The sequence below is a fragment of the Chaetodon auriga genome, chromosome 2 (genome assembly GCF_051107435.1).
Source record: "Chaetodon auriga isolate fChaAug3 chromosome 2, fChaAug3.hap1, whole genome shotgun sequence".
NCBI classification, from domain to species: domain Eukaryota; kingdom Metazoa; phylum Chordata; class Actinopteri; order Chaetodontiformes; family Chaetodontidae; genus Chaetodon; species Chaetodon auriga.
The window spans coordinates 29462195-29487091 of record NC_135075.1 but is presented as its reverse complement, the minus strand read 5'-3'; the positions used below and the strand labels follow the sequence as shown (position 1 = coordinate 29487091).

The following is a 24897-nucleotide window of genomic DNA, read 5'->3' as shown; positions in this document are numbered from 1 at the left end:
CTCTGCTCTCTAACAAACGTTCATGCACAGCGGAGGCTTTTGGCTGTTTCTGAAGCTGCAGGTTTGATTCATTCACTCAGGCTGTAAATGATTCATTGGTGTCTGTTTCCCCTGAAGTCTGCTGGAGAAGATCGAGCAGGAGACGTGGAGAGAGACGGGGATCTCCTTTGTCACCTCTGTCACTCGGCTGATGGAACGACTGCTGGACTACCGGTAACATACAACTTTAGTATTTCTACGTAACCGGCAGTCAGATTTTTTCAGTTTGACAGATAAAACCATGATTGTTTACATTCAACAACTCCAGCTCCCGCTAGGCTTTGACAGCGTGACAGTGACGAAGAGTGACAGGATACGCTGTTAATCAGCCGAGTGACCGAGTGACTCAGTGTGAATCTGCCGTTTGTCAAACTGTTCCGTCTCGTCTTTAGAGACTGCATGAAGGGAGATGAGACGGAGAACAAGAAGATCGGCTGCACTGTCAACCTCCTGGTAAGATCCACGTCCATTCGATGTCCTCTGTCCAACCCGCTGATGTTCACAGCGGAGAATCAAGACCGAAAACAAGCTGAAGGTTTAAGAAATGACCATCTGTTTGTGTCTGCTCAGAATTTCTATAAGTCAGAGATCAACAAGGAGGAGATGTACATCCGCTACATCCACAAGCTGTGTGATATGCACCTACAGGCCGAGAACTACACAGGTACAGCACACACACACACACACACACGCACACACACACACACACACACACACGCTGCGTGGACGACGTGTGACCTGCCGGACTGGGCTTGTCTGTCCACAGAGGCGGCCTTCACTCTGCTCTTGTACTGGGAGCTGCTGCACTGGGACGAGCGTCCTCTCAAAGAATTCCTGCACTATCCCGCTCAGACCGAGTGGCATCGCAAAGAGGGGCTCTGCCGCAAAGTCATCCACTACTTCAACAAGGGAAAGGTGAGAGGACGATGGGCGACACACACACACACACACACACACACACACACACACACTCACACACACTCACACACCCCACAGGAAGAACAGCCTCTGTTTGATTAAGCTGATAGAGACAGAGCTGTTTATTCATTGTGCACATTTTTACTTAAAGCCACATTAAAGAAGTCTGTCTGTTTCTGTGTGTGTGTGTGTGTGTGTGTGTGTGTGTGTGTGTGTGTGTGTGTGAGTGAGTGTGTGTGTGTGTGTCCTCCAGTGCTGGGAGTTCGGTATCCCTCTGTGCAGGGAGCTGGCCTTCCAGTATGAATCTCTCTATGACTACCAGAGTCTCAGCTGGATTCGGGTGAGCAGCACGACACAAACTGAGGTTTCTGTTAACTCAGTGACTCACAAACACAAACACAAACACACACACACACACACACACACACACACACACACACACAAACAGCCTCAAACACAACATTTGTCATGTTTCTGTCACACTGTGAGATGCCACTCACGTCCTTCTATCAGCTGTTTGTGTCATTTCCAGATGTGATCGAACAAGCTCACACACGCGATGATCAACTATTCTTCCTTTTGTGGTGTGTGTGTGTGTGTGTGTGTGTGTGTGTGTGTGTGTGTGCAGAAAATGGAGGCAGCGTATTATGACAACATTATGGAGCAGCAGCGCCTGGAGCCCGAGTTCTTCAGGGTTGGGTTCTACGGCAGGAAGTTCCCGTTCTTCCTCAGAGTGAGTGATTTTTTCTTTGGATGTTGGCTGACGCAGGTGTTCTGTGTGGAAGGTTTCACCTGGTGTGATGACTGTCGTGAATAAGGCAGATAAGAGCCTGACAGGTGGATCACTGCTGCTGAGTTAAACTCCATTTATTGTCTCAGAAACATTCTGCTCGTTAACATGATGACTTTTCTAAAAACCTCCAGAACAAAGAGTTTGTCTGCCGCGGCCACGACTACGAAAGGCTCGAGGCCTTCCAGCAAAGGATGCTGGGAGAATTCCCGCAGGCCATTGCGATGCAGCACCCCAACCAGCCAGATGAGGCCATTCTGCAGTGTGATGCTCAGTGTATCCTTCAGCAGAGAGACATGAACAGCACCCATGAACAGTTTTCAGGGAGACCGCAGTCAGTCAGTCCCTCCAGTCATGCAGGTTTTTCTTTGACCCCCTGGGCTCAGACCTGCAGATCTACGCGGTGACTCCGGTGCCGGACAGCGTCAGCGTGCTCCAGATGGACCGAGTCCCCGATCGCATCAAGAGCTTCTACCGGGTCAACAACGTCCGCCGTTTCCGCTACGACCGGCCCTTCCACAAAGGACCCAAAGACCGAGACAACGAGTTCAAGGTGAGCGGGGACAAGTCCAGACGCTTTCTGCTTGTTTGGAGATTTCTGACTTAACATTCTGTTTTCACATCACAGTCTCATCAAACACGTCGTGTTGTGTTTGTGTTTCAGAGTCTGTGGATCGAGAGGACGACCCTGATCCTCACCCACCCTCTGCCCGGCATTTCACGCTGGTTCGAAGTGGACAAGAGAGAGCTGGTGAGATGCAAAGACAGATCAGCTTATCAGGGTCTCGTTAACTCTCCACTTGCTGGCGTAGTTAGCATGAAAGGCATCAACAGGAAGTCTTCCTGTGGTTTTCTTTATCTGTATTTCCCACTTTGACGCCCTCCTCCGTCACTCAGGTGGAGGTGAGCCCGTTAGAAAACGCCATCTCTGTGGTGGAGAACAAGAACCAGGAGCTGCGGAGCCTGATCAGCCAGTACCAACACAAGCAGCTGCACGGCAACATCAACCTGCTCAGCATGACGCTGAACGGAGTCATCGACGCCGCCGTCAACGGAGGCATCGCCAGATACCAAGAGGTCGGACAGAAAGACGCCGAGACAGAGCGACAGAGCAGTTAGAGCTGCAGACTGATTAAACCCACAGACGCACACTCAGTAAACTGCTTTACAGATCAGAGGTCACAGATGATCTGAGGTCCGCGTGCAGCAGCTGTGATGGAGATGAGTTAGAGCCGCTTCGTGTTTTGATGCCTTCGCTGTGTTGATAGAAAGACCTTTTGTTTCATGTGCTGATGGTGCTGAACATACACGCAAAAACCAAAACCTGAGTGGGATGAAATGTCCTAAATCAAGGTGGTTTGTGCTTCTTTGACAAGATAAACGTTCTTATCAGGCAGTTCGTACGTCAGAGCACCTCGCTTGTTTCAGGCTTTTTTGTCTTTAATTATCTTAATTAACCTTAACCTTAATTATCTCATTGAGATATTCTAACTTGTCGCAGAGATTTTATGTCTGCTTCTGAGTAACTTCATCCTTCAAAGTAAAATTTCCAGAATCCAAAATCAGTTTGATCGACTGACAAGAACGAAACTGCTTCGTCAAACTCTTGTATCCTGACAAATGAGCTGTGGGTGTTCCAGACGAGATGTTTTCCCAGTTTTAAAAAGTGACATTTTTTTGCAGTGCAGCCACAGGTTATTATCAAAGCTTATGAACGCCACACGTCATGTGCAGCAATATTAACCTCAGTGTTAAAGGTGATTCCTTTGTAACGCGACTGTCCTCTGTCACCAGGCTTTCTTTGATAAGGAGTACATCAGCAGCCACCCTGAAGACACAGAGAAGATCACACAGCTCAAAGACCTGATGCAGGAGCAGGTGAGACGCCACCTGAACACTGTGTGTGTGTGTGTGTGTGTGTGTGTGTGTGTGTGTGTGTGTGTGTGTGTGTGTGTGGACAGACTCAAGCTGTGATGCTGGAGCAGGTGACACATTTACAGGATACAAGAACTTTCCTCAGAGACGAATCCTCTGGTTTCACCATGAGACCTTTGACTTCTCGGCCGTCTCTGGAGACTCTCTGCTCTCAGCTGCACACATCAGATCTGACCTTTTATCACAGCAACATGATCAGTTCAGCAGGGAGGTCTTCAGTTTGCTGTTTTCAGGTGTGAACACATGGAAAAATGAAACTATAATTCAAGTTATAATGTATAATGTTGAAGTGATGGATGGAACAAACGATGTACTGACAGTCTGTTTTACAGTTTCAGCTGGAACGAAGCTGAAAGTAAATGATGCTCCATCCTGACGGGAGCATGAGTGCGCTGAGCGAACTGCTGACGTCTGCTCGTCACATCTAAACTTTCTTCAGGATTAAAGCTGTGAAGAGTGTGGACGGTGCAGCTCGTCCACAGTCAGGAGGGACTTCAGGAAGCTCTTCAGCTCTCGCTGCGCAGGAAAAATGATGTTTTGTCATTTTCCCACAGGTTCACGTCCTCGGAGTCGGCCTGGCCGTGCACGAGAAGCTGGTGCACCCAGAAATGCGTCCCCTGCACAAGAAGCTGATCGATCAGTTCCAGATGATGAGGAGCAGCCTCTGCCACGTGAGTGCAGGAAGACATTCCCAACAGAAGCGCTGCACTTTGTTTTATTTGAAGGCTTTTAGAGCGCAGAGCCCAGAGGAACAACAGAATGAGGAAACATACGCACAGATGCTGCTCAGACAGAACGGTGTGTGCTCTCCATGAGCCTGAAGGTGATTAACCAAAGCTGAGTGTAGCAGAGGATTCCTCCTGCTGTAAACATGCTGGACGTGTGGATCATCCCAGCGAGGAGGATGATTAGCAGCTGCTTCAAAGAGGACGTTTCCTCTGTAATCCATTGATAGACATTAAGATCTGACTTCATGTATATGTGGATGACACACATGAGAGCGCGGATGTGTGAGGGCAGCGTGAATATTCAGAGCAGTGTTTCTATGTGGCGCTGCAGGGTCTGCCTGGTTTGGACAAGGCTGGATCAGGAGCCAACACCCCCAGAGGGATGCTGGCCTCCCACGGCCCCATGAGCCCCGAGAGCTTCAAGCTCATGCACCGGCACAGGTCAGCAACACACACACACACACACACACACACACACACACACGCCTTCCTCTCACTGCCGTCTTCATCTCCTCGCTGATCACTGAGTTCATCCTCTGCTTCTCATTAATGATCTTTAATTTCTTCACTGCTCTGTGTGTTTTCTACAGTCGACTGCACACATCACACTTTCTGAAACCATTTTCCTCCTCTCTCTGTCTGTCTGTCTGTCTGTCTGTCTCTCTGTCTGTCTGTCTGTCTGTCTGTCTGTTTGTCTCTCTGTCTCTCTCTCTCCATCACACCACCCTTCATCTTGCCTCTTGCCTGCTCTTGCTTGCAAACTCCTGCATCTTTCTCATTCCCACTAAATCACTTCATGCATGTTCTGGTTGTTGTTTGCCTTCGTCCTGTTTCGGTTGTACTCTGCACGGCTCCTCCTTTTTCCTCCCTCCCTCCTTTTTCCTCCGTCCCTCCTTCTCCTCCCTTCCTCTCCTCCCTGTGCTCCTGCACTCTCTCTCCTCCATCCCTCTGCTTCTACCCCTCCCCTGCTTTCCTACCGTCCGTCCTTGGTTCCTCCTCCCAGTCCCATAGCTGTTTTGACTCCAGTGCGAAACTCCTCCTCCTCTCTCTCCTCTCACAACTCCAGCGAGACAGGGACCGTCGGCAGTCTGCTGATCCTGGCCGATGGCGTGGTGGTGGAGAACCCCGAGGACTTCTACCGCATGCAGGTCAGTGGTTCTCTGCAGCGTGAGGGTCGAGAAGAGATCAAATATGAGTTTATTGATCCCGACAGAGGAAGGTAAACATGTTACAGCAGCATGAGACACATCGATTAATTATTCTAAGTGATCAATACAGAATTAGCAGACAATCAGGTATCTACATCACATACACAGCAAAACTAGACTTTCGTGCAGACAGTTTGTATTTACTTTCATCACAACCTCCTCGCTGCAGGCAAGCCCCTCCTCCTCCAGCCTGAGCTCCACCCACTCTGCGCCATCACAGATGATAAACTCCGCCCCCTCCACCATCAGAGGTAAGCGGCTCAGAAACGGCGCACTTTGTGCGGTTAGCTCCGGGTTTTTAGTGCTTTCTCCAGGTGAACTGTGCTTCCTGTCTGTCGCCCTGCAGTCGGCTCGCCGTCTCTGCCGGATAAATACAGACACAACAGAGAGATGCTGATGCTGCTGCCGCCGCACAGAGAGCGGCCGAGCAGCGCCATGTACACCAACATCACCGAGAACGGACAGGTATGGTCTGACTCACCTGGCTAACCTGTCAGCGGGATGAATGAGGTGCATCAAGCGTAACAAGCAACTTTTTCTCTTCAGCCAACCAACTTCCAGCGAGCGTTGTTCCATCAGGTGATTGGTCCCTGCAAACCCTGCAGTGACCCCAACCTCTCTGTGGCTGAGAAAGGTAAACAAGTGAACGCACACACACGAACGCACACACACACACACACACACACACACACACACACACACACACGATAAGACTACACAGTATGTACAAAAATACTCTCCATTGATCTTGTCCTCCTCCTCTGCTCTTCTTCTCTTGCTCACCTCTTGTTTCTATTCCTCCTCCTCTCTCTCCTCTCTTACTTTTTTTTCCTCCTCTCTCCTCACTTCTCCTCCTCCTCTCTCTCCTCTCTTACTTTTTTTTCCTCCTCTCTCCTCACTTCTCCTCCTCCTCTCTCTCCTCTCCCCTCCAGTCCTCACCACTCCCAGTAGTTGGAGTTTGGACAGTGGTACCAGGGAAGCCCTCCCCTTCCTCTCTGCCCATGTTGGCAGCGTCATGGCGCCTCCTGTTCCCCCACGCAACCTGCCTCATGGTACGACCCTACTGTAAACTCTGAGTGTGTGTGTGCGTGTGTGTGTGTGCTGGTGTCATTATGCAGTTGAAGTATTGTTGTTGTTGTTGTTGTTTTGTTTCGCAGTCAGAAATGTTCCTGTTTCTGTTTCTTTCCATCATTTTGTTTCTGCTCTTATTTAACTTTCAGCAGGAGATCAGACAGAATTCTGTTTCTCTGCTCGTTTTAAATCTTTAACGACTTTGAACTGAAGAGTTATTCCCAGTGAAACCTGCTCACGCTGAAGGCTGTGGATTAACCTCGGGGGGGGGGGGCAGGAGGGGCCCAGACCCCTAAGAGAGACCTGAACTCCCCCGAAAGCAACAGAAGTTTGAGCCTGAAGGTCTCAAAACGCTGATAATCGACTGTAGACTCAAAAACCAGTTCACCAGTTCAGCAGCTCCCATTATAAACAGAAAAACCCAAACTGGGAGTTTACAGGACTGAACAGGCTGTTGAAGGAGCACCGTCAAACACCTCCCGTCCCTCACTCCTCCTCCTCCTCCTCCTCCTCCTCTCTGCTCCAGCTTCTCCCTTCCAGTCCTCCTCCTGCCCACTTCTACTTCCCCCTCTCTCCTTCCTCTTCCTCCCTGCCCTTCTTTCTCACTCCTCTTCCTCCTCCTCTTCTTCTCTGCTCTGAGGTGTGTGTGTGCATCGCTCTCAGTCCTGCTGTGTCTCCCCCTGTAGGGCAACACCTGTCGATGCACTTTGACGCTTTCCACCACCAGGTCAGCGACCTCCCTCCAGCTCTCCCTGCGCGCTCCTTGAGAAAGGTATCCTCCTCCTCCTCCTCCTCCTCTTCCTCCCCCTCACTCCTGCTGTTGGTCTGGATGATTGTCTGTCCGTCTGTACTCCCCAGGAAAGGCACATTACTGTCCTGGTGCTTTTCTTCGTGTCCATCTTGTTTGTACTTTGGATCGTTCACCAGTTCACTGAATGTCGTCACGTCGTTTGTTTTCATCTCTGCTTCTGCTTCACTTTGACTGTGATGACGTTAATGAAACTTTATGCAAAAAAGAGGCTTTTTTTATTTAAAATTATACCACAAACTACACCGTTGAGGATAATAACGTTCATTTACACGTCCGGCCTCCCAGAGACGGACTCTGAGCTTCATTCTGTCCCTGTGAGGTTTATTGTGAACGTCCTGATGCACAGTTTGAACGCTCGTCTGTCAGTGTCACAGAAGCAGAGAGCGCCGACATTCAAGATCAATAAATCCACAAAGAATCAGCCAAGAACAGGACGTGACGGTCTGGTCTCTCTCTTACCCTCCTCTTCTTTCTCTGTCCTGTTTTCTGTCCCTTTCTCAGTTTTAGTTTCGCTCCTCGTGTACTTTTCTAACCTCCGTGCCGTCAGTTTGATTCCTGACCACAACAAACATCTGACTTCTTCATGCTGTGCAGAGAGAAAGTGCCATCAAATAGTTTGATTTCTTCTAGTTTCTAAACACGATCTGGAGATTTCATGTGCCGAGAAGCTGCTCTTATGTTCTGTGTTTCCACCTCGACTGTTTAAAACCACCTTTACATAATAAATAAATACAGATTAGATGTGAGAGTGCATGTTGGACGGAGCGAGCTTCATCCATCAGCGTGGTTATGGCAGATACATTGGCTGATCAGTCGTGGACTGTTATTATTGTCATTAATGCTAATGCTAATGCTAATGCTGCCCATATTTTATACTTGCGTGTTATTTTCATCACTCTAATCTTTTGTTTTGTTTTGGACAAACTTTGGTTTTTCCTTCTGATCCTTGATCCTCACTTTAGAAATCCTTGAATAAATCCAGCTGTTGATGAGTCGAAACAGCTGTTTGCTCCAGTGTGTGAACACACTGACTGTCAGTGCTAACTCTGTGTCTGCCTCTGTGTGCCCCCCTGCAGTCCCCCCTGCACCCTATACCTGCCTCGCCCACCAGTCCACAGTCCATCCTGGATGGCAGTAACTCCACCTTGTCGGGCAGCGCCAGCTCTGGAGTTTCCTCCCTCAGTGAGAGTAACTTCGGCGGCCTCGCCTCCTCCTCCGACCCCCCGGCCAGTCGCACAGACACCCTGGAGTCCGTCCCCAGCAGCCAGGCCTGGACCACCGACCAGGAAGACCTGGACTCGCCTTACCAGCCCGTCCGGTACAGCGTCTCTGAGCCTGAAGTCCTGGACGGAGTCAAACCCCCTCCCTGCCGCAGCCACTCCGCCCCGGGAGGCGTCACCCCGGCCCAGGCGGGGGGGCAAATCCAGCCCCAGGCTCCGGGTTCGGCCTCCACCGGAGCTCCACAACAACCGCAGCAGCAGGATGGGCTGCCGCACCCCCAACACCACCACTACTACCACCACTTCCACCCACACTACATCCCCCACCACCCTCCTCTCTACCACCTCCACGAGCCTCCTCCGGCCCTGCCCCCCAAACCCTACCTCAGAGAGGGGTGCATCCCTGAAGAAGACCCCCTGAACGCCCAGTCTGCACCGCCTCCTCCTGCACCCCGGCCCATGCCGCGTAAGATCTCCCAGCCCATAATCGCAGCGACTAAGGATGAGCAGGCTAAAGTGGCCTGGGAGCACGGCATCAGCGAGGAGTGACGCGGCGCCGACGAGGACGATGAGCAGAACGTAGAGTCTGAAAGTGAGCGATGGCGACAGACTGTCACACTCCAGCTGTTGTCCCGGTTCAATAACCAAACTAATCACTGAAGATGAAGAGCCACGACCGTCAGCCTTCATCATCCGTTAACCAAACGACCTTCATCACGTCGCTGCGTCGAGCACGTCGAGCTCCGTTTGTTTGGTTAAACCACGAAAATAATATTTAGTCAGCTTCTTCACTAAATCCATCACGATAACGTCCACAAACACATTTTTCTACATGAACCGAAGCTGCACAGTTATTGATTTCCTGCTCACTGATCACGTTCATCGATCATTCAGAAGGTGGAGGAGAGAGATTTAATTCTGCTCTGTGAGGATGAGGATGTTTCAGCAGCACTTTAACAAAACACCAGAGTTATAATCTGAACACATTTATTAGATCTGCAGTTTAAAATGGAAACAAGACGACAGGAGAGAAAATGTAACGACGAAGACTCCAGAGTCCTGAACAAGAACCAATCAAACGTCACACTGAGACACCCCCCCATTGGTCAGACAAACTGCAGAAACAATCACATTTCCAACAAAATCTCCGAGTGTGTAGATAAATGTCAAACAGTATGCAGAAGTCTAGAATTTGTCTTTAATCTCATCCTTTGATTGAAGGTGAAGCCTTTGTGGAAATATGCAAGACAAACGGCTCCCGGAGCCTTCAGCAGCCGCTTGACGTTAAAAAGGACGACGTGACGACGCCTCACACACACTGAGTGTGTCGTATGCTCGACTCCAGCGGTCAAAAAACAAGCTTCTGCTTTTTTTTTTACCCTGTGAAGGTTTTTAGCTGTGGAGGCGTCTGAGGAAGAACCTGTAAATGTGTGCGAAGCATCAGACGATGATATTTATAGAGAATATTAACTAGAATAAAAATACACTTTTTTATGAAAGTAATGAACTGTAACGACTGTACATTTTTTAATAGGAAGCCGTTTTGTATGCATGTTTGTTGACTGGTTGCATCTTGAACAGACTGAGCGACCCTCAGAGGTGAAGCACTGGAGGACTGCGTGCACTGACGTCTCTACGCTTCAGGAAGAAGAACCTGGATCATGAAGGACTTTAATCTGCAGGATTTAATCTTGGTGATCTGGTGTAAACGTACTGTGAAGGATAAGACTTTGGTTTTTAGTTTGTTTTTAAGATGTTCAACTTTTTACTTTTGGCCAGCAGCTCAGATTACATACATGCTGACATCCACCTCATCGCTCGGGCGACGCTGACCTGTGAACAGCTGTTAGCTCACCTGGTTTAGCTTCCTGAAGCTAAAGTCCTGAATTTCTAACTTCAAAGACGGTAAAAGATAAGACTGGTGATATTCTGTGTTTTCCTGCTCTGTATTTTATTTTGACACTCTCAGACACATCCTGTTTCCATAAATACTCCACCGGACGTGTATTAATCCGCCACTGAAAATAGTCCCCAACAAACACCATTTCCTCCTGTTTGAGTCAACCAGCAGATTCATGAAACCACTGAACATTTTTTAAAAACAAAGAATGACACCAGCCTCATCCTTTAAACCTGCTCCTGGTTTTACTGTCAGCTCATAGAAACGTCAGTTAATAATCACCATGTTTGATTTTTTGTATTTAGCTTAAATATTATCCTGATTACCTGCTTCGGGTGCTGGTTTTTAAGCAGCTGTGAAACGTTCAGTCCACAGATGGAGGATCATGGACGCTGATGACGAGTGATTGACAGGTCGTTAGCTTCGCTTTGACGAATCACAGCTGCTATTAATGAATCAATGATGGCTGCGTTCCATTCAGGTGTCCCAGTTTCCGGCTGACTGGGACACTGAATTATTTTTTCCTGCAGGTTTTTCCGAAGTCGGAATGTTGTGTGGAAAAGTTTTACATTACAGGACGAACGTGCTTTTGTCTGGATAAAAGAAATTATTCAAAGTGAGGAAGAAAAGTGATGTTTGATGTGGATCAGGCCAGAAAACAGTTTACAAAGAGCTTCTGTTCGTGAAGGTTTGATGTTCCTGTTGTTGTTACTCCACACATCGGATCATGTTTATCTTTTAGTTACTGATCCTTCAATGAAAACTGTGTGTGAAATAGCTCCTGCGTCATCATCATCATCATCATCATCATCATCATCATCATCAGAAGTTAACATCAGCTTTCAACAGTTATTTATTCAGAATAATGATTTGTGTCCACATGCAGGTGCAGCATGCGTCTGTCACACTTAAACATGTAATCTTTTCCAAAAAGGAAAGTTGAATTCTGGGTAAAATGAGTGAATGTGATTCATACCTGAGTCTTTTCACTACAGCACTGAGGACGGTTCATTTGTCTCTGACAGTAGGTGAAGTGATTATTGGTGTGGTGATCTGAATGACCATTTGTCCAGTTCGTTGCCTTCACATCAGATGCTGATGGACAGACTGTGTCCCCCTGCTGTCTGAACGCTGACTCCACCCGTCAGACGCTGATGGACAGACTGTGTCCTCCTGCTGTCTGAACGCTGACTCCACCCGTCAGACGCTGATGGACAGACTGTGTCCCCCTGCTGTCTGAACGCTGACTCCACCCGTCAGACGCTGATGGACAGACTGTGTCCTCCTGCTGTCTGAACGCTGACTCCACCCGTCAGACGCTGATGGACAGACTGTGTCCTCCTGCTGTCTGAACGCTGACTCCACCCGTCAGACGCTGATGGACAGACTGTGTCCGCCTGCTGTCTGAACGCTGACTCCACCCGTCAGACGCTGATGGACAGACTGTGTCCTCCTGCTGTCTGAACGCTGACTCCACCCGTCAGACGCTGAATTAGGATTCTCAGAGTTGGACCGCGGTCTGTACTGATGCACCAGTGTGATTTCAGTTAGCAATTTCTGAAGAATTTTGATCATATTGAGAATGATTTTACAGAGTGTGGAGGGATCGTTACAGGCTTTACAGTAAGCCGACTGTGTTAAATGTATTAAATTTAAAGGCTCCAAACTCAGCTAGCAGTTTATTAGCTACACTAAGCTAAAGCTAACAGTCAGCAGAGTGAAGGACGTCCAGTCTGTTCAGACTGTTTTAGAGATGAGTTTCGTTATTTGGCTACAAACTACGTCCTCCAAATGATCATCCGGTTGAATCAGCAGCTCTGAAACAGTCTCAGCACAATCTGAACATTTTGACCTGCATGAGGGGAGGATTCACTGCAGGGCTGCCGAATCAGACTCCATCAGTGTCAGGCGGGTGTGCCTAATAAACTGGACACTGAGTGTTTTCTCGATCACGTGTAAATAAACTGAAATTTTCAGTCGGTCATCCAAACCTTCACATGATGTCACAATAGTTCACACATCTATATTAAAAAAAAAAAAAAAAAAAAAAACTATGCAAAGCCTTTTATGATCAGACATTTTTATTCGACGTCCAGTTGGAATTATTTTGTTACTTTCAGCGCTGAAGTTTTTGTTTTCTTTGTACTTTGTTATTGAACACATGAGCAGGGTGAGAGAAGGAAATGTGATCAGATTTGGTACTTTCTAAAAGTGAAGACGTGTGGGGCTCATCTGATCAGAGCTGAAGCTGAAGGTCTTTGTAAACGCTGTCATGGGATGTGAAGGGAAAGAATATGTTCAGTGCGGAGGAGACGGGTTGACTTCTGTGTACATAAACGAGGAGACAGAGTATTTATACTGATCATAAAGGGCAAACCTTGTATACATGTAGACTGTGATCGTCTCGCCTTGTACTTTCTGATGAAAAAGTGTTTTTAAACCTAGACAACAGCAAACAATACAAGTTCCTTTTGTCTAATTATTCTGATTATTTCAGGGCAGCTGAGCGGAGGTTCGTTATTATTTTGTGTATTTTGCATCAATGAAAAATCCAGATAGTGAGTTACTATGATGCTATTCCTTTGTACAATGATGCTAATAAGTATTTCTTGTATATAAAAGTCTTTATCGTGTTAGCATGGGTATAAACTGTGACGTGTGCGACAGTAGATGTAAATACTCACGTTTTTTTTCCTACTCACTAAACAAACTGCTGTGTTGTGGATTCATAATTAATGACAAACATTAAACAAGGTTTTATTGATCAGCTGTGATTCAGCCTGCCTTCATTCCACATGTTTACATCAGTGTTCTGCAGTAAGTGACACCACAGTGTTCTCTGAGACCCAAAGGGCGTGAAACCTTTGGGCCTGAAGCCATCAGAGCAGGTTTTTAGCACATTAATAAAATCATGAATATTTGCTCCCTCCAGGTTGGGGGAGAGTTCCTGCCTCAAGTGGAGGAGTTTAAATATCTTGGGATCTTGTTCATGAGTGAGGGAAGGATGGAGCGTGAGACTGACAGGCGGGTCGGTGCAGCGGCAGCAGTAATGCGGTCGCTGTAACGGTCCGTCGTGGTGAAGAAGGAGCTGAGCCGAAAGGTGAAGCTCTCGATTTACCAGTCAGTCTACGTTCCTACCCTCACCTATGGTCATGAACTTTGGTTCATGACCGAAAGAACCTGGTCCTGGATACAAGCGGCTGAAATGAGTTTCCTCTGCAGGGTGGCGGGGCGCTCCCTGAGAGGTAGGGTGAGGAGCTCTGTCACCCGGGAGGAGCTTGGAGTAGAGTCGCTGCTCCTCCACATCGAGAGGAGTCAGCTGAGGTGGCTTGGGCATCTCTACCAGATGCCCCCTGGATGCCTCCCTAGGGAGGTGTTCCAAGCATGCCCCACCAGGAGGAGGCCTCGAGGAAGACCCAGGACATACTGGCGTGACTATGTCGCTCGGCTGGCCTGGGAACGCCTCAGGATCCCCCCGGAAGAGCTGGAGGAAGTGTTTGGGGAGAGGGAAGTTTGGGCGTCCCTGCTCAGACTGCTGCCCCCGTGACCCGACCCCGGATGAAGCGGGAGAAGATAGATGGATGGATGGATGGATGAATATTTTACATAATTACTGATCATTCCCTCAAAAACAATCCTTTCAGCTCACATCAAAATCAACGTGTCTCGTCCATATCGTCTGGGGTCCGATCAGGTTCACCCTCTTTTCTTCAGAGCTGCAGCATTTACAGCGGATGTGCCGCCTCATGTGGCTGCTGAACTTCTTGTCTCTGACGCCGTAGATGAGCGGACTGAGCAGACGTGGAAGCACATTGATAAACAGGAAGGTGGTGAAGAGGATCTTGGTTCTGTCACGTGGCCAAGTGGTGACTAAACTGAGGTTGATGAAGGGAGAGATGAAGGTCAGCATGTAGATGAGGAGCTGGACTCCGTGCAGCAGGATGGTGTTGCGGGCGTTTCTGGCTGAGGCCTGGTTTGAACCGGACACTGCCCGGGCGGTGCAGAGGACCTTCAGGTAGGTGATGATCAAAGTCAGGAAGACGAAGGAAAACAGAAGCACCTGAGGGGAAGTGACCACACAAGAGCCACTTCAGTCTAAGAATGAGAGGATAACAAAACTAAGCCATGAAATGAAAACCTAAACTGCTCCATGGAAAACACAGTAAACAGAAACGACTGATATCAGCAAGAAAATCAATGACACGACCATCAATACTTCACCTGGACAACCATGCTTTGGGTCTTGTGGTACTGTGTGTTGTACACATAGCCAGGGTGACAGATGATGCTCCTGGAGAAGGCTGAGAGGGGCTGGGTGGCGAGGATGATGATGACATCTGTGAGGGAGGGGATGAAGGAGATGCCCCAGATCAGCGCGATGAGAGCATAGGCTCGCTGTGCAGTACAGATCTGGACGTGATGAAGAGGTCGACAAACAGCGATGTAACGCTCGACTGCCATGCCAGCCAGGTTCAGAGGGCTGTTCCTCAACGCAGACAATAAGAACACAGACTTACTGTACAAATACGTTAAGGACCTTTTACCCAACTGCTCACCACAACATGAAGGTGCTGGCAGAGTGAACCTTTCTGCCAGGACGGCGCTCAGATCAGGTGGAGTTAAACAGTGTATTTACAGTTACACAGCACACCTCCACCTGCATTCACACAGCTCAGCCACAGCCTCCAAATGATCAACGTTAGCAGTACTTTGTTCAAAGTTTTTGAGTTTTTAATGCACATTATTATAACAACAAACGTATTACAGCTGAGCCTGAGAGGGTGGCTGTTCCAGAGCCTGAGGGGTCCTAAAAGCACAGGGGACATTTCACTGCACTGAGTATTTTTACTTTGAATACGTTAAGTACATTTTCCTGCTTATACTTACATATTTTCTCTTGAGTAACTTTTGCTTATGGTGGCGTATTTTCTGCGTGTATTAATACTTTCACGTAGCTCCTCCTCCACCACTGAAACGCCACTCACTGGTGATTAAATCTAACGCACCTCCTGCAGTAAAGGCGGGCTTTTTAAACGGTGAGCGCCCCGCCCACCGCTGCGGGCCAAACGGCTGAAGCTCAACAGGAAACACCTGACGCTAACGCCAATGCTACTCAGGTGTTATTTCATTAACGAGTCAGCCCGTCGAAACTGTCGTCATGTCGCCTCAGTCAGGAAGCTGTTTTGGGGGAAATAATCGTGTTCCTCGCCGGCCGCTAATCGTTGTATCGTGAGGACTGTGTTCGCCAACCGTTCGTCATGCTAACGACTCTGTTAGCAGCGGTAGGTACGTCGGCCATGTTGATCGCCGTCTGTCAATAATTTCTGTTTTTTTATTTACTTGAACTTGACTTTTCTTGTCCTGTTGTAGATGATTTAAAGCCTTGAAGTCCCGGAGATTTACCTGAGGATCTGTTTCACCTGACCAGGCTACAGTGAGTGTTTCCTGCGTGTGCTAACGTTAGCTAACAGCTGTAGCTGTGCTCAGTCTGTGTTTCTGAGGCTACAACAGTGACTCAGGTGAGCTCTTGTTCCAGCAGACTGCTGTCAGACCAGCATAACATCAGTTCAAAGGTCACTTTAACTCAGCCCGGTTCACAGAGGAAAAACTAGGTCACAGAAACAGACTTCACCTGCTTGTGGTTTGGGAGTTTCAGGTGAACTGATGGAAGCTAATGCTACATGCTAGGTGTGTATGTTCAGAGTGGACCTGGAGTCCAGAGAGCAGTGACTGTTTCTCATTAGTGTTTCCTTGTTAAGATGACAGAAAGGTGATGGTGAAAACCAGTGATGCTGAAAAGAAACTTGACAGCACAAAATAACGCTCACTGAAAATCAAAACATATTAAAGTTAAATATTTTGTTGATGGCAACATTTCCAGTCACTGTTCTGGTTCTGTACTGAGGCTGATGATCAGGGTGAGGACTCTGAGTCTGCTGGCTGTTTTACTCTTTACGCTCTGCTGGTTTCTGCTCATACGCTCCTGTCCTGTCTTTACCTCAAGTGCTCTGTTTGTTTGCATCAATGTCACATGATTGGACAGACTGAGTACATTTCTCTGTTGGTTGTTTGGTCGGCATATTAATGATGTTTTCATGCTGCTGATTGAAGTTGTGGTGAGACACTAAATTAGATCAGAGTTAGAGTTTAGAGAATTATTGAACCTGAAAGAAGTGGATTGATGCGACAGCTTCATCTTTCATTCTTCATATCAAATTTACATCTCATGTTCTGTGGTTTGCTCTGTTTTCTCATATACTGATGGTCTTGACAGAGTTTGTGCCTCATGTACCATGATGTTCGAATCACAGAGCATCAATATTTCTAAACACAAAAATAACCCAGAAGGTTGTCTAACAGCACTTACTGTTGGTCTGAAGGTATATTCAGAATGGATGAAACGACAACAACATTTTAAACCTGTTTCTCATGTTGGGACACTCTAGGTAGCCAATGGCAGCCAAAAATGACATTTTTACAGCACTTTGTGTTGAACACACACACACACACACACACACACACACACACACACACACACACATACACACACCTATCTACCTGTTGGTGGTAACTAAGATGATCAGTATGATGCAGCAGGAAGCCAAGTTGACAGGAAGGGTGTAGGTGACGATCTGCAGTGTCACAGAAGCTGTCAGCATAATCATGTCGTTGATCACCAAATGGATGTACAGCACATACCTGCAGGAGAGACGAGTCCAGTGATCAGGGAGGAGAGTCGAGGAGACGAGAGAGGAGGAGAAAAATAAGAAGGATGAGAACACGTTTATACAACCCTGATTCCAAAAACAAGATTTACAAAAATCTACCAAGTCAACGAGGTAAAACATTAAATATATTTGTGCCCTTTTCAGATGAGTTTATGTCAAAAAGGATGAACAAATGATCACTTTTTAATTTATGTTTAACACAGCCTCTGAACTTTTTTAGTGTCGAGAGAAAGTGAAGAGATGAAATCATGTTGAACTTGTCCTCAGCTCAGTTAGGTTTAAAATCACCAAATCAGTCTCAGTCACAGCTTGTTTCAGAATAGACAGCATCAAGTTGTCAGAGCAGAAATCCCATCAGTTTGACATCTTCTCACATTGTCTGAATGAAAACACACATGTACCGTGTCTCACCTGGGGTCCTGCTGGAAGACCTGGTTCTTGAAGTAGGTGTAGACAAACGCTCCGTTGATGCAGTTGATGATGAAGCCAACAGCAAAGCTGATGAAGTTCTTTGAGAGGGCATCAGTCAAGCTGTCCAGATGTCTGGTTGAGTTCATGTCACACCTCGTCCTGCTTGATGCTGCCAAACCAAAGCTCGCTTCAGTCGGTCAGTCGGAGACACAGTCCTCCAGGTGTCTTACTGTTTGGTCAAACCCAGTCTCAGTCCACACTGAGTCAAGGACAACTGAATCAAGAAGTAGAGTTAAGATTAAAAAAATTAGATTTCGTCATTTAAAATGTTTTACAAACACCAGATTTCTCATTTAACAATCAAACATTTCCAATTAAGAGGAAATATAAGAACTAAGAGAATATTCAGAACACATCAAAGACATCATCAAAGAGTGAATGAAGTCAGATCTCAATTAGAAAAGAGCCCACCATTTAATTAAAGCTAAAGTTGTTTAAAAAAAAAAGAAAAACCTCAACCCTATCTGTGATCGGTGAGATTCATTACAGTTTTTCTCAGTGGCTTTGGTCCATTTCTCAGATCAGAATTGAAATTCTCAAAACTACTTGTTCAGTCTTCACACTCATTGTGTCACTTGTACACATCAAAAAAGCAGTTTCTCATTTCTCTGAACAAGTTCTAAATACTTTGGTTCATCCATGCAAATGGTTCTGGACAATTCTCTGCTGTTTGCTACATTATCAATTGCTTCTGTCATGTTGATCAAAATGTATTATAATAGGTCTCTGTTGAATAGTCTCACATGACATGTTCATTGACACAGATATTTACTTTTGAGAGATGAACTAAGGCTTTTAAGAAAGTAACTGCCTTTTGCAGGTAATCCATGGTGTTTTGCTATTTGTACGAATTGTTGTGAGAAATGCACTTACTGTTTTGCAAATGTTGAGGATGATTCCAGAAATGTACCAAAGCGACTGAGAAACACTGTGATATATTCCCCTGATTGTCTCTGATTTGTCAAAAACCAAAATAAAATGTCTTCAAGTGTGAAAGTTACACATATAATTCAGAGTTTTTTTGAGTTATGTTTTGCAGTTACTGACTCCATTAAGGTGAAATAAAGAAAAAAGGACTATTTTTGAAGAAGCAGCTCTGAGATAGATTTCGATGAACTGACTAATCTTTAAATGCATGTTTGCAAACGACGTTAGTGTCTGTCAGGAAGAGCAGCTTCACTCTGAAAAACATCCTTTAAAAGACAGCAAACAGTAAATCTTCACAGTGAATATTTCAGTTGAAAATGTGAGATTTTAACGAGGATGATAAAACATTATTCTGGTACTTTAATGCAGTCTTACTTCAATCCTTCCTCGCTGGTCTGGCCTGTGCTGAGATGCTGCTCTGCTCCTCCGTCCTCAGATCATTCTGTTAGTGGTCAGAGGAGCAGGAAGACATGCAGGTTTATAGATTTCCATGCGAATAACACAGTGAGGGAGATTGTCTTGGAGGGGTGGGGCAGATGATCGTTTCAGTGTTTGAAACTTAAATGTATTAATGTTGGTGCGTTTTGATTTAGTGTTTGTAAAATAAACTTCTAAACCGTCACGATAAAACACAAGCAGCTGCGCTCATTGTCGTGAATCATGAACATGAAAGGTAACGTGTTCATTGTTAGAGGTGTGCTGTAACACATCCGTCATGTTTAATTTGTAATATGATTTAAAATCATGTCCGAATAACGGCAGTATTCAGACTTCTTGCCGTAATGACGTCATACTGTCACACACAGCAACATGGCTGAAAGTCAAAGTAATGTTGACACAGACTTCCAGAAAAGGAGAGAAGAAGAAAAAATTGAAGTTAAACCAAACAAATCAAGTGAGCTTTGAAAATGATCCAGAGGTTTCTCTAACTGTGTCGTCCTGCTCAGTGTTCCTGGTTTAGCTGGACTGAGATGTCTTTGATCCAGTCCGGCCTGCTGAATCTGTCTCAGTGTGTCTCCACACAGACACATTCAGCACCATGGACAGAGACGGACAGGACGCTCGCTGACGCTGACAGAGTCTGTGGTTTGGACACCTTCTGCGTCCAGTGTGAAGCTTTTCATCCTTCCTTTGCTTCTCAGGTCGACTGTTCCACGAGGAACTGTGAATATCGTACAGCTGGAACGATTGGCTGATTAGTTCACAGAAAAAAGTCATTTTTCAATCAAAAATGTTTCTCCAGTGTGAGGATTTGCTGTTTTTTATCTGTTTTATGCCATTCTAAATATGACGTTCTTGGGCTTTGGACTGTTGGTCAAACAGAACAAGACGTCTGAGGACAAAGTGAGCTCTGTGCTGCGATGGCATTTTTCATTTTGTTTCTGACGGTGATCAGTTCATTGAGAAAATAAGGGACAGATTCTTCTTCTAAAAAAAAAAAGCTTCATGAGTGATTCTCACTTTGCATCTAATGAGGTCATGGAGGTCAGTCAGAGACGTGTGGTGGATCTGTTTGAGGTGTGGATTATTTCTGCTTGGTACAAACTTTGACCAGTTGTCTAAGTGCTTCTTTTCTCTGACTCTGCTGCTAACATGAGCGCTGTTAGTTTCAAGGTTTGTGGAACTGAATCTCTAAAAGAACGACTGGTCTTGTTGTTAAAACAGAACAACCACTGTCTGGTATTCTGGCAAATACTCCTTCTTTACATGTAGTAGCTGCTGCTGTACGATCTGCACATTCGATCTCATGTTCAGGAGGGGATCGTATCTCAAACAGAGCTGCTGCCTTTGAATACTTTGCATCCTTGATTAAACTGGCTTCTCTGTGGATTAGTGGTCCAAAGCTTCAGACTGGACCTAAACCACGTGTGGAGTGTGTGATGACCCTGATGTGAAGGCTTAGCTGCGAGATTACAACACCACAGTTCCCATCATGCTTTGTTTAAGGTGCTTTATAAACAAATTTGACAATATTTGACCCACATCCATTCGTCCATCTGTTTCTTGCTCTTCTGATCTTGCTGAGATTTTTTCATCAGAAGTTGGTCAAAGTTGACTTTGTGTAAACAGTGATAGAAGTTTTATTCTGAAAGGACTGTGAGCACCTTGGATTCATCAGTCAGAAGGCAAAGACTGCGAAGCACACTGACAGTCACTCCGTTGGACGTTTGGATCACCTACAGGTTCACTTTGAGGAACGCCGGTCTGATCCTGACGATACTTTGGCTTCGACAAGCGAGGTACCGGGTCCAGTACTTCCTGAAAAGCTCGTCCCGGAAACCGTAGATCACAGGGCTCATGAAACGAGGGATGATGTAGACGACCAGGAAGAAGATGTAACGAATCTCCAGACTGAAGCGGGGGAAGAGGGAGATGAGAGCGGCCTGAAGGGAAGGAACCACAAAGGCAAGCATGCACAGCAGCAGCTGAAACACAAGGACAGAAAGATCCAGAACATCACCTCCCTCACTGGTCAAAATGAAGCTGAATGTGAAACATTCTCGACTCAAATGTGAGGATTTGCTATTTGAAGACGCCACCTTGGACTTTGTCAAGACATGGTGGACATTTTGACTTTCTGTCCACAAACAGACCTAATTACATAAATAAAGGCTCATTCCCTTCAGGTGTGGTGTTTGTATCGTAGATGCTGCTTCAGTGTCGCTGCTTCGTAGCTCACAGAGAGGAGTCATCATTCGTGTCATTAGTTTGCACAGACAGACTTGTTGAAAATACCCACCTGCACCCCGTGAAGCAGCACAGTGTTCCTCGCTCTCTTGACGGAGACCAGGCCTGCTGAGGCGGCTCGTGCCGTCAGCATGATCTTACAGTAGGTGTAGAGCAGCGTCAGAGCCACGAAGGACAGGTACACCCCATCAAACACGCAGTTCTTGTAGTAGATGGACCGGTGGCGAAAGAGAAGCGGGTGGTCGCAAAAAATGGTGGAGTGGAAGAAACTCAGAGGCTCGTTGATGACGGTGATGAGGAGGTCGGAGACGGGCGGGGTGGCGGTGAGGATGAGGATGACGCAGATGAGGAGGAGGGTGCGAGGGACGGTGCACATCTGGCTGTAGTGCAACGGGAAGCAGATGGCGATGTAGCGCTCCACTGCCATGCCGGCCAGGATGAGAGGGGTGGAGCGGGTGGTGAGGACCGCCGTCATGATCTGAGGGAAACACAGTGGTGGTGGTGTGGAAGTCAGATGATAAGGGAAGAGGAGGAGGAATGATGAAGATCCTGGCTGCCTCTCATGGAATGACACTGGCTTTGTTAGTGAGAGCTGTTGATTCATTACAGATTCTCCTTTGTGAACACAATTGGATGAAGGATGGTCCTGCATGGACCCAGGAACACCGTGAGACACAGTTCATCTGAAAGTGATCGAATTCTGTTCTTAGTTACGTTTTCCACAACGTCCCGACTTCTTTGGAATCGGGGTCGTACAGTTCCACTTTTTATTACTGGGGGTCAAATTTGTGACTCCCTCATTGTTTTGGTGTCTGAGCTGGATTCAAAGCAGCCCTGAACGAGTCTTTCCCCTCACATTCGGATCTTTACACGACCTGTGAAAGAGCAGCACCAGTTATTTTCTCTGTTCGTTCTGTCAGATGCTGTGAAGTCACATGACTGTCCAGGATAGTTGGAAACAGGAAGTGATTATTCCACTTCTTCCTCTCTTGTCTTGATGTCCTATAATTTAAACCTTTTAGTCTCAGGACTCTGGTCCACGAAGTTTCATCGCTTCATAATGTTCATAAATTTAAGAGAATCAGCTTTTCCCAAATCTAGAAATGTGGCTCCTGCTCGTACCTGACATGAGAGCGTAAAGTCGATGTAGTGACGACTAACCAGAAAGCAGCAGACAGAGGCGTGGATCTTCCTGAAGATGTAGCTGACCACGTAGAGAGCAGTGACGAGGCTGAGCTGCAGAGCATCGTTGACCACCATGGAGATGAACATGATGTATCGGGGGTTCTCATAGAAGAGACTGTGGTCAAGGACAAACAGCTGAGAGGGACTGTGAGCGAGTGAGCGCTCTATGATTAAAGTGGGGCTGCAGCGAACGATTGTTCTAATTATCAATTGATCATGTTACTTTCTGGATGAATCGATCTGTTGTTTGGTGTGTAAACCAAACGTTGTCAGTTTGTTACCACGTAAGATAAAGAGCTCATCACGCCACAAACCCTCAGAAGGTGGAGCTCGAGGGTCTGTGTGTCACAGATATGAAAACAAATAATCTGTAAATACATTTCTAGGCATTTGGCTGAGGTGGTGCTATTAACTGTGTGTCCATGGTTGGAATTATGTTAAACATCACATGACATCACACACTTTGACAGCACGGTGAGAGCAGTAGAAACACGTTTCTACAGGTGTTTGACAGTGGCTGTGTCTACCTGTGCTGAAGGAAGGTGTGCACCATGCTGCCGTTGATGATGCTGAGGGCTAGCCACACCAGCATGGCCACAATGTTCTTGGTGAGAGCATTAGAGAAGCTGTCTTTATGCACGGCCACAGCGCCCCCTGTCAGTGTGGAGCTGGTGTTACTTGTCAGCAGGTCCAGAGGGCTGGAGGACGTGGAGTTGAGCATCTCCAACATTTTCTCACCACAATCTGAAGGAACACACACAAAGTCTTTTATTCACATGTTACTGTAGGGATGCATTCTCCACCTGCTTTGGTTTCAATGTAATGTTAAATAGAAATAACAGTGGAAGATGCTCTGCGAACGTTTCCACACATCAGAGTGCATGAGTTGATTTTCCTGTCATTTTCTTACAAAAACACACATGAACACTGCACATGTATGACAACTCGTACAAATACAGACATGCAGTATGAGGAGCATACATGAGTCCACAGAATGCATTAAGCCTGAAACTGACTTTAGTTAAACACACACAGTGGAGCTATACAGACACATTTTAGAGTAAGAACCAAGACGTGCTCACCTGTACACACCTGCAGCCTCAGATATCCCGCTCACACTTTGTCAGGAGTTCATGGCTCGCTGTGTTTTAAAATGAACAGTTGAAATCTGCAGAAGAAGAAAACACTTTTGGTGTGAAGTATAAAGATCTCGTGGTACCAAGAACCTTTTTAGATTTTAGGTTTTTCTCTGACGAACACTCGCACCAAACACAGAATCTGGATGCTGATTTCCCACATTTACAGCTTTTATTTGGACAAATTACACAGTCTGAGTAAAATAATGTGTTTAATTCATTATTCTAAAAATATCTGACAAAATCTAATCATTAAGCATACTGTTAGAAATACTGTAATACAATTCCTTTTACATAACCGTTTTACAGTATAAATGTATTTTAATACTTAATCTTGTACAAGCTTTCAGACTTACTTCATTCAGTGGCTCATAAATATTGACTCTGCAGTCTGTAAAAAAAATGAAAAAAGTGTTAGACCAGAAAAAAACTCTTATTTTATGACATTATATTGAAATAATGAAATCCGAATAACATCAACACAGTCAGAAAACATTCTAAAAGTGTCCAACATGGAAACATTTCAAAACACATTTTCTAAACACAAAGAGGAAACACGCTGACTTTTAATCGTAACATCAATCTCAGCTGTTTCCTAAAGCCACGAAACAGACGGCAGAAATAACACTGACAGGATGTTCAGACAGAAACCTGCTCACCTGCTCACTCACTGACTGTCAGCGACCTCCTCCAGCTGCCTGTTGTCTCATATAAAAGGGTGTGTGTGTGTGTGTGTGTGTGTGTGTGTGTGTGTGTGTGTGTGTGTGTGTGTTGATCAGGGTGAGGGTCATGCAGTCAGGCAGTAATATGACTCGTTAGCTAAAGGATTTATTTTGAATTTGAGGTTGACAGACGGCCAACGTGCCACCATCGTCAGATTCACTCAACATTTGATTTTGATTTTGATTAAAAATGTCGTCATGATATTAATTTGACAGCTCTGATTTGTTGAGAAATCGAGTTTCAGTCATGAACGTTTCAACATCTGAAGGTCGTTCAACTGTCCAACAGACACGTGGACGAAATCCAGCACATGAAAGTAGACTTGAAATTTAATGGAACTAATCCACCATCACAAATACGACAACAAAATGACATATATGTTTCATGACATATTTTACATCACCTTTCCTTCTGATTTG

At 46.2% G+C, this 24897-nt stretch overlaps 3 protein-coding genes across 13 annotated transcripts in view; 1 reads left to right on the top strand and 2 right to left on the bottom strand.

Annotated features, from left to right (window-relative positions):
* Positions 1-13387, top strand: part of LOC143329824 (dedicator of cytokinesis protein 3-like) — a 150629-nt gene extending 137242 nt beyond the window's left edge. For 5 of the 11 annotated variants that reach the window (XM_076745989.1, XM_076745974.1, XM_076745949.1 and 2 more), the window contains 20 exons: positions 118-213; positions 432-492; positions 610-703; positions 806-954; positions 1211-1297; positions 1586-1690; positions 1882-2023; positions 2134-2300; positions 2412-2498; positions 2645-2824; positions 3542-3625; positions 4237-4353; positions 4721-4851; positions 5414-5558; positions 5788-5869; positions 5965-6083; positions 6165-6252; positions 6551-6670; positions 7376-7461; positions 8577-13387. In XM_076745989.1, coding sequence (XP_076602104.1) covers positions 118-213; positions 432-492; positions 610-703; positions 806-954; positions 1211-1297; positions 1586-1690; positions 1882-2023; positions 2134-2300; positions 2412-2498; positions 2645-2824; positions 3542-3625; positions 4237-4353; positions 4721-4851; positions 5414-5558; positions 5788-5869; positions 5965-6083; positions 6165-6252; positions 6551-6670; positions 7376-7461; positions 8577-9269 — 2833 coding nt within the window. In that variant the 3' untranslated portion in view covers positions 9270-13387. The remainder of the gene's footprint in view (positions 1-117; positions 214-431; positions 493-609; positions 704-805; positions 955-1210; positions 1298-1585; positions 1691-1881; positions 2024-2133; positions 2301-2411; positions 2499-2644; positions 2825-3541; positions 3626-4236; positions 4354-4720; positions 4852-5413; positions 5559-5787; positions 5870-5964; positions 6084-6164; positions 6253-6550; positions 6671-7375; positions 7462-8576) is intronic. The other 6 variants (XM_076745982.1, XM_076745933.1, XM_076745999.1 and 3 more) reach the window with 4 other exon arrangements.
* Positions 13388-14260: 873 nt separating this feature from the next.
* On the bottom strand, positions 14261-17905 carry LOC143330598 (odorant receptor 131-2-like). Its single transcript, XM_076747289.1, has 4 exons — positions 17760-17905; positions 17179-17319; positions 14851-15106; positions 14261-14680 (listed from the first exon to the last, which is right to left on the bottom strand). The coding sequence occupies exons 1-4, from the start codon at positions 17903-17905 to the stop codon at positions 14261-14263; spliced, it is 963 nt and encodes a 320-aa protein (XP_076603404.1).
* Positions 17906-20923: 3018 nt separating this feature from the next.
* Positions 20924-23247, bottom strand: LOC143330589 (odorant receptor 131-2-like). The gene is made up of 4 exons (XM_076747277.1): positions 23147-23247; positions 22596-22734; positions 21487-21912; positions 20924-21172 (listed from the first exon to the last, which is right to left on the bottom strand). The coding sequence occupies exons 1-4, from the start codon at positions 23209-23211 to the stop codon at positions 20924-20926; spliced, it is 879 nt and encodes a 292-aa protein (XP_076603392.1). The 5' UTR covers positions 23212-23247.
* Positions 23248-24897: the final 1650 nt, after the last annotated feature.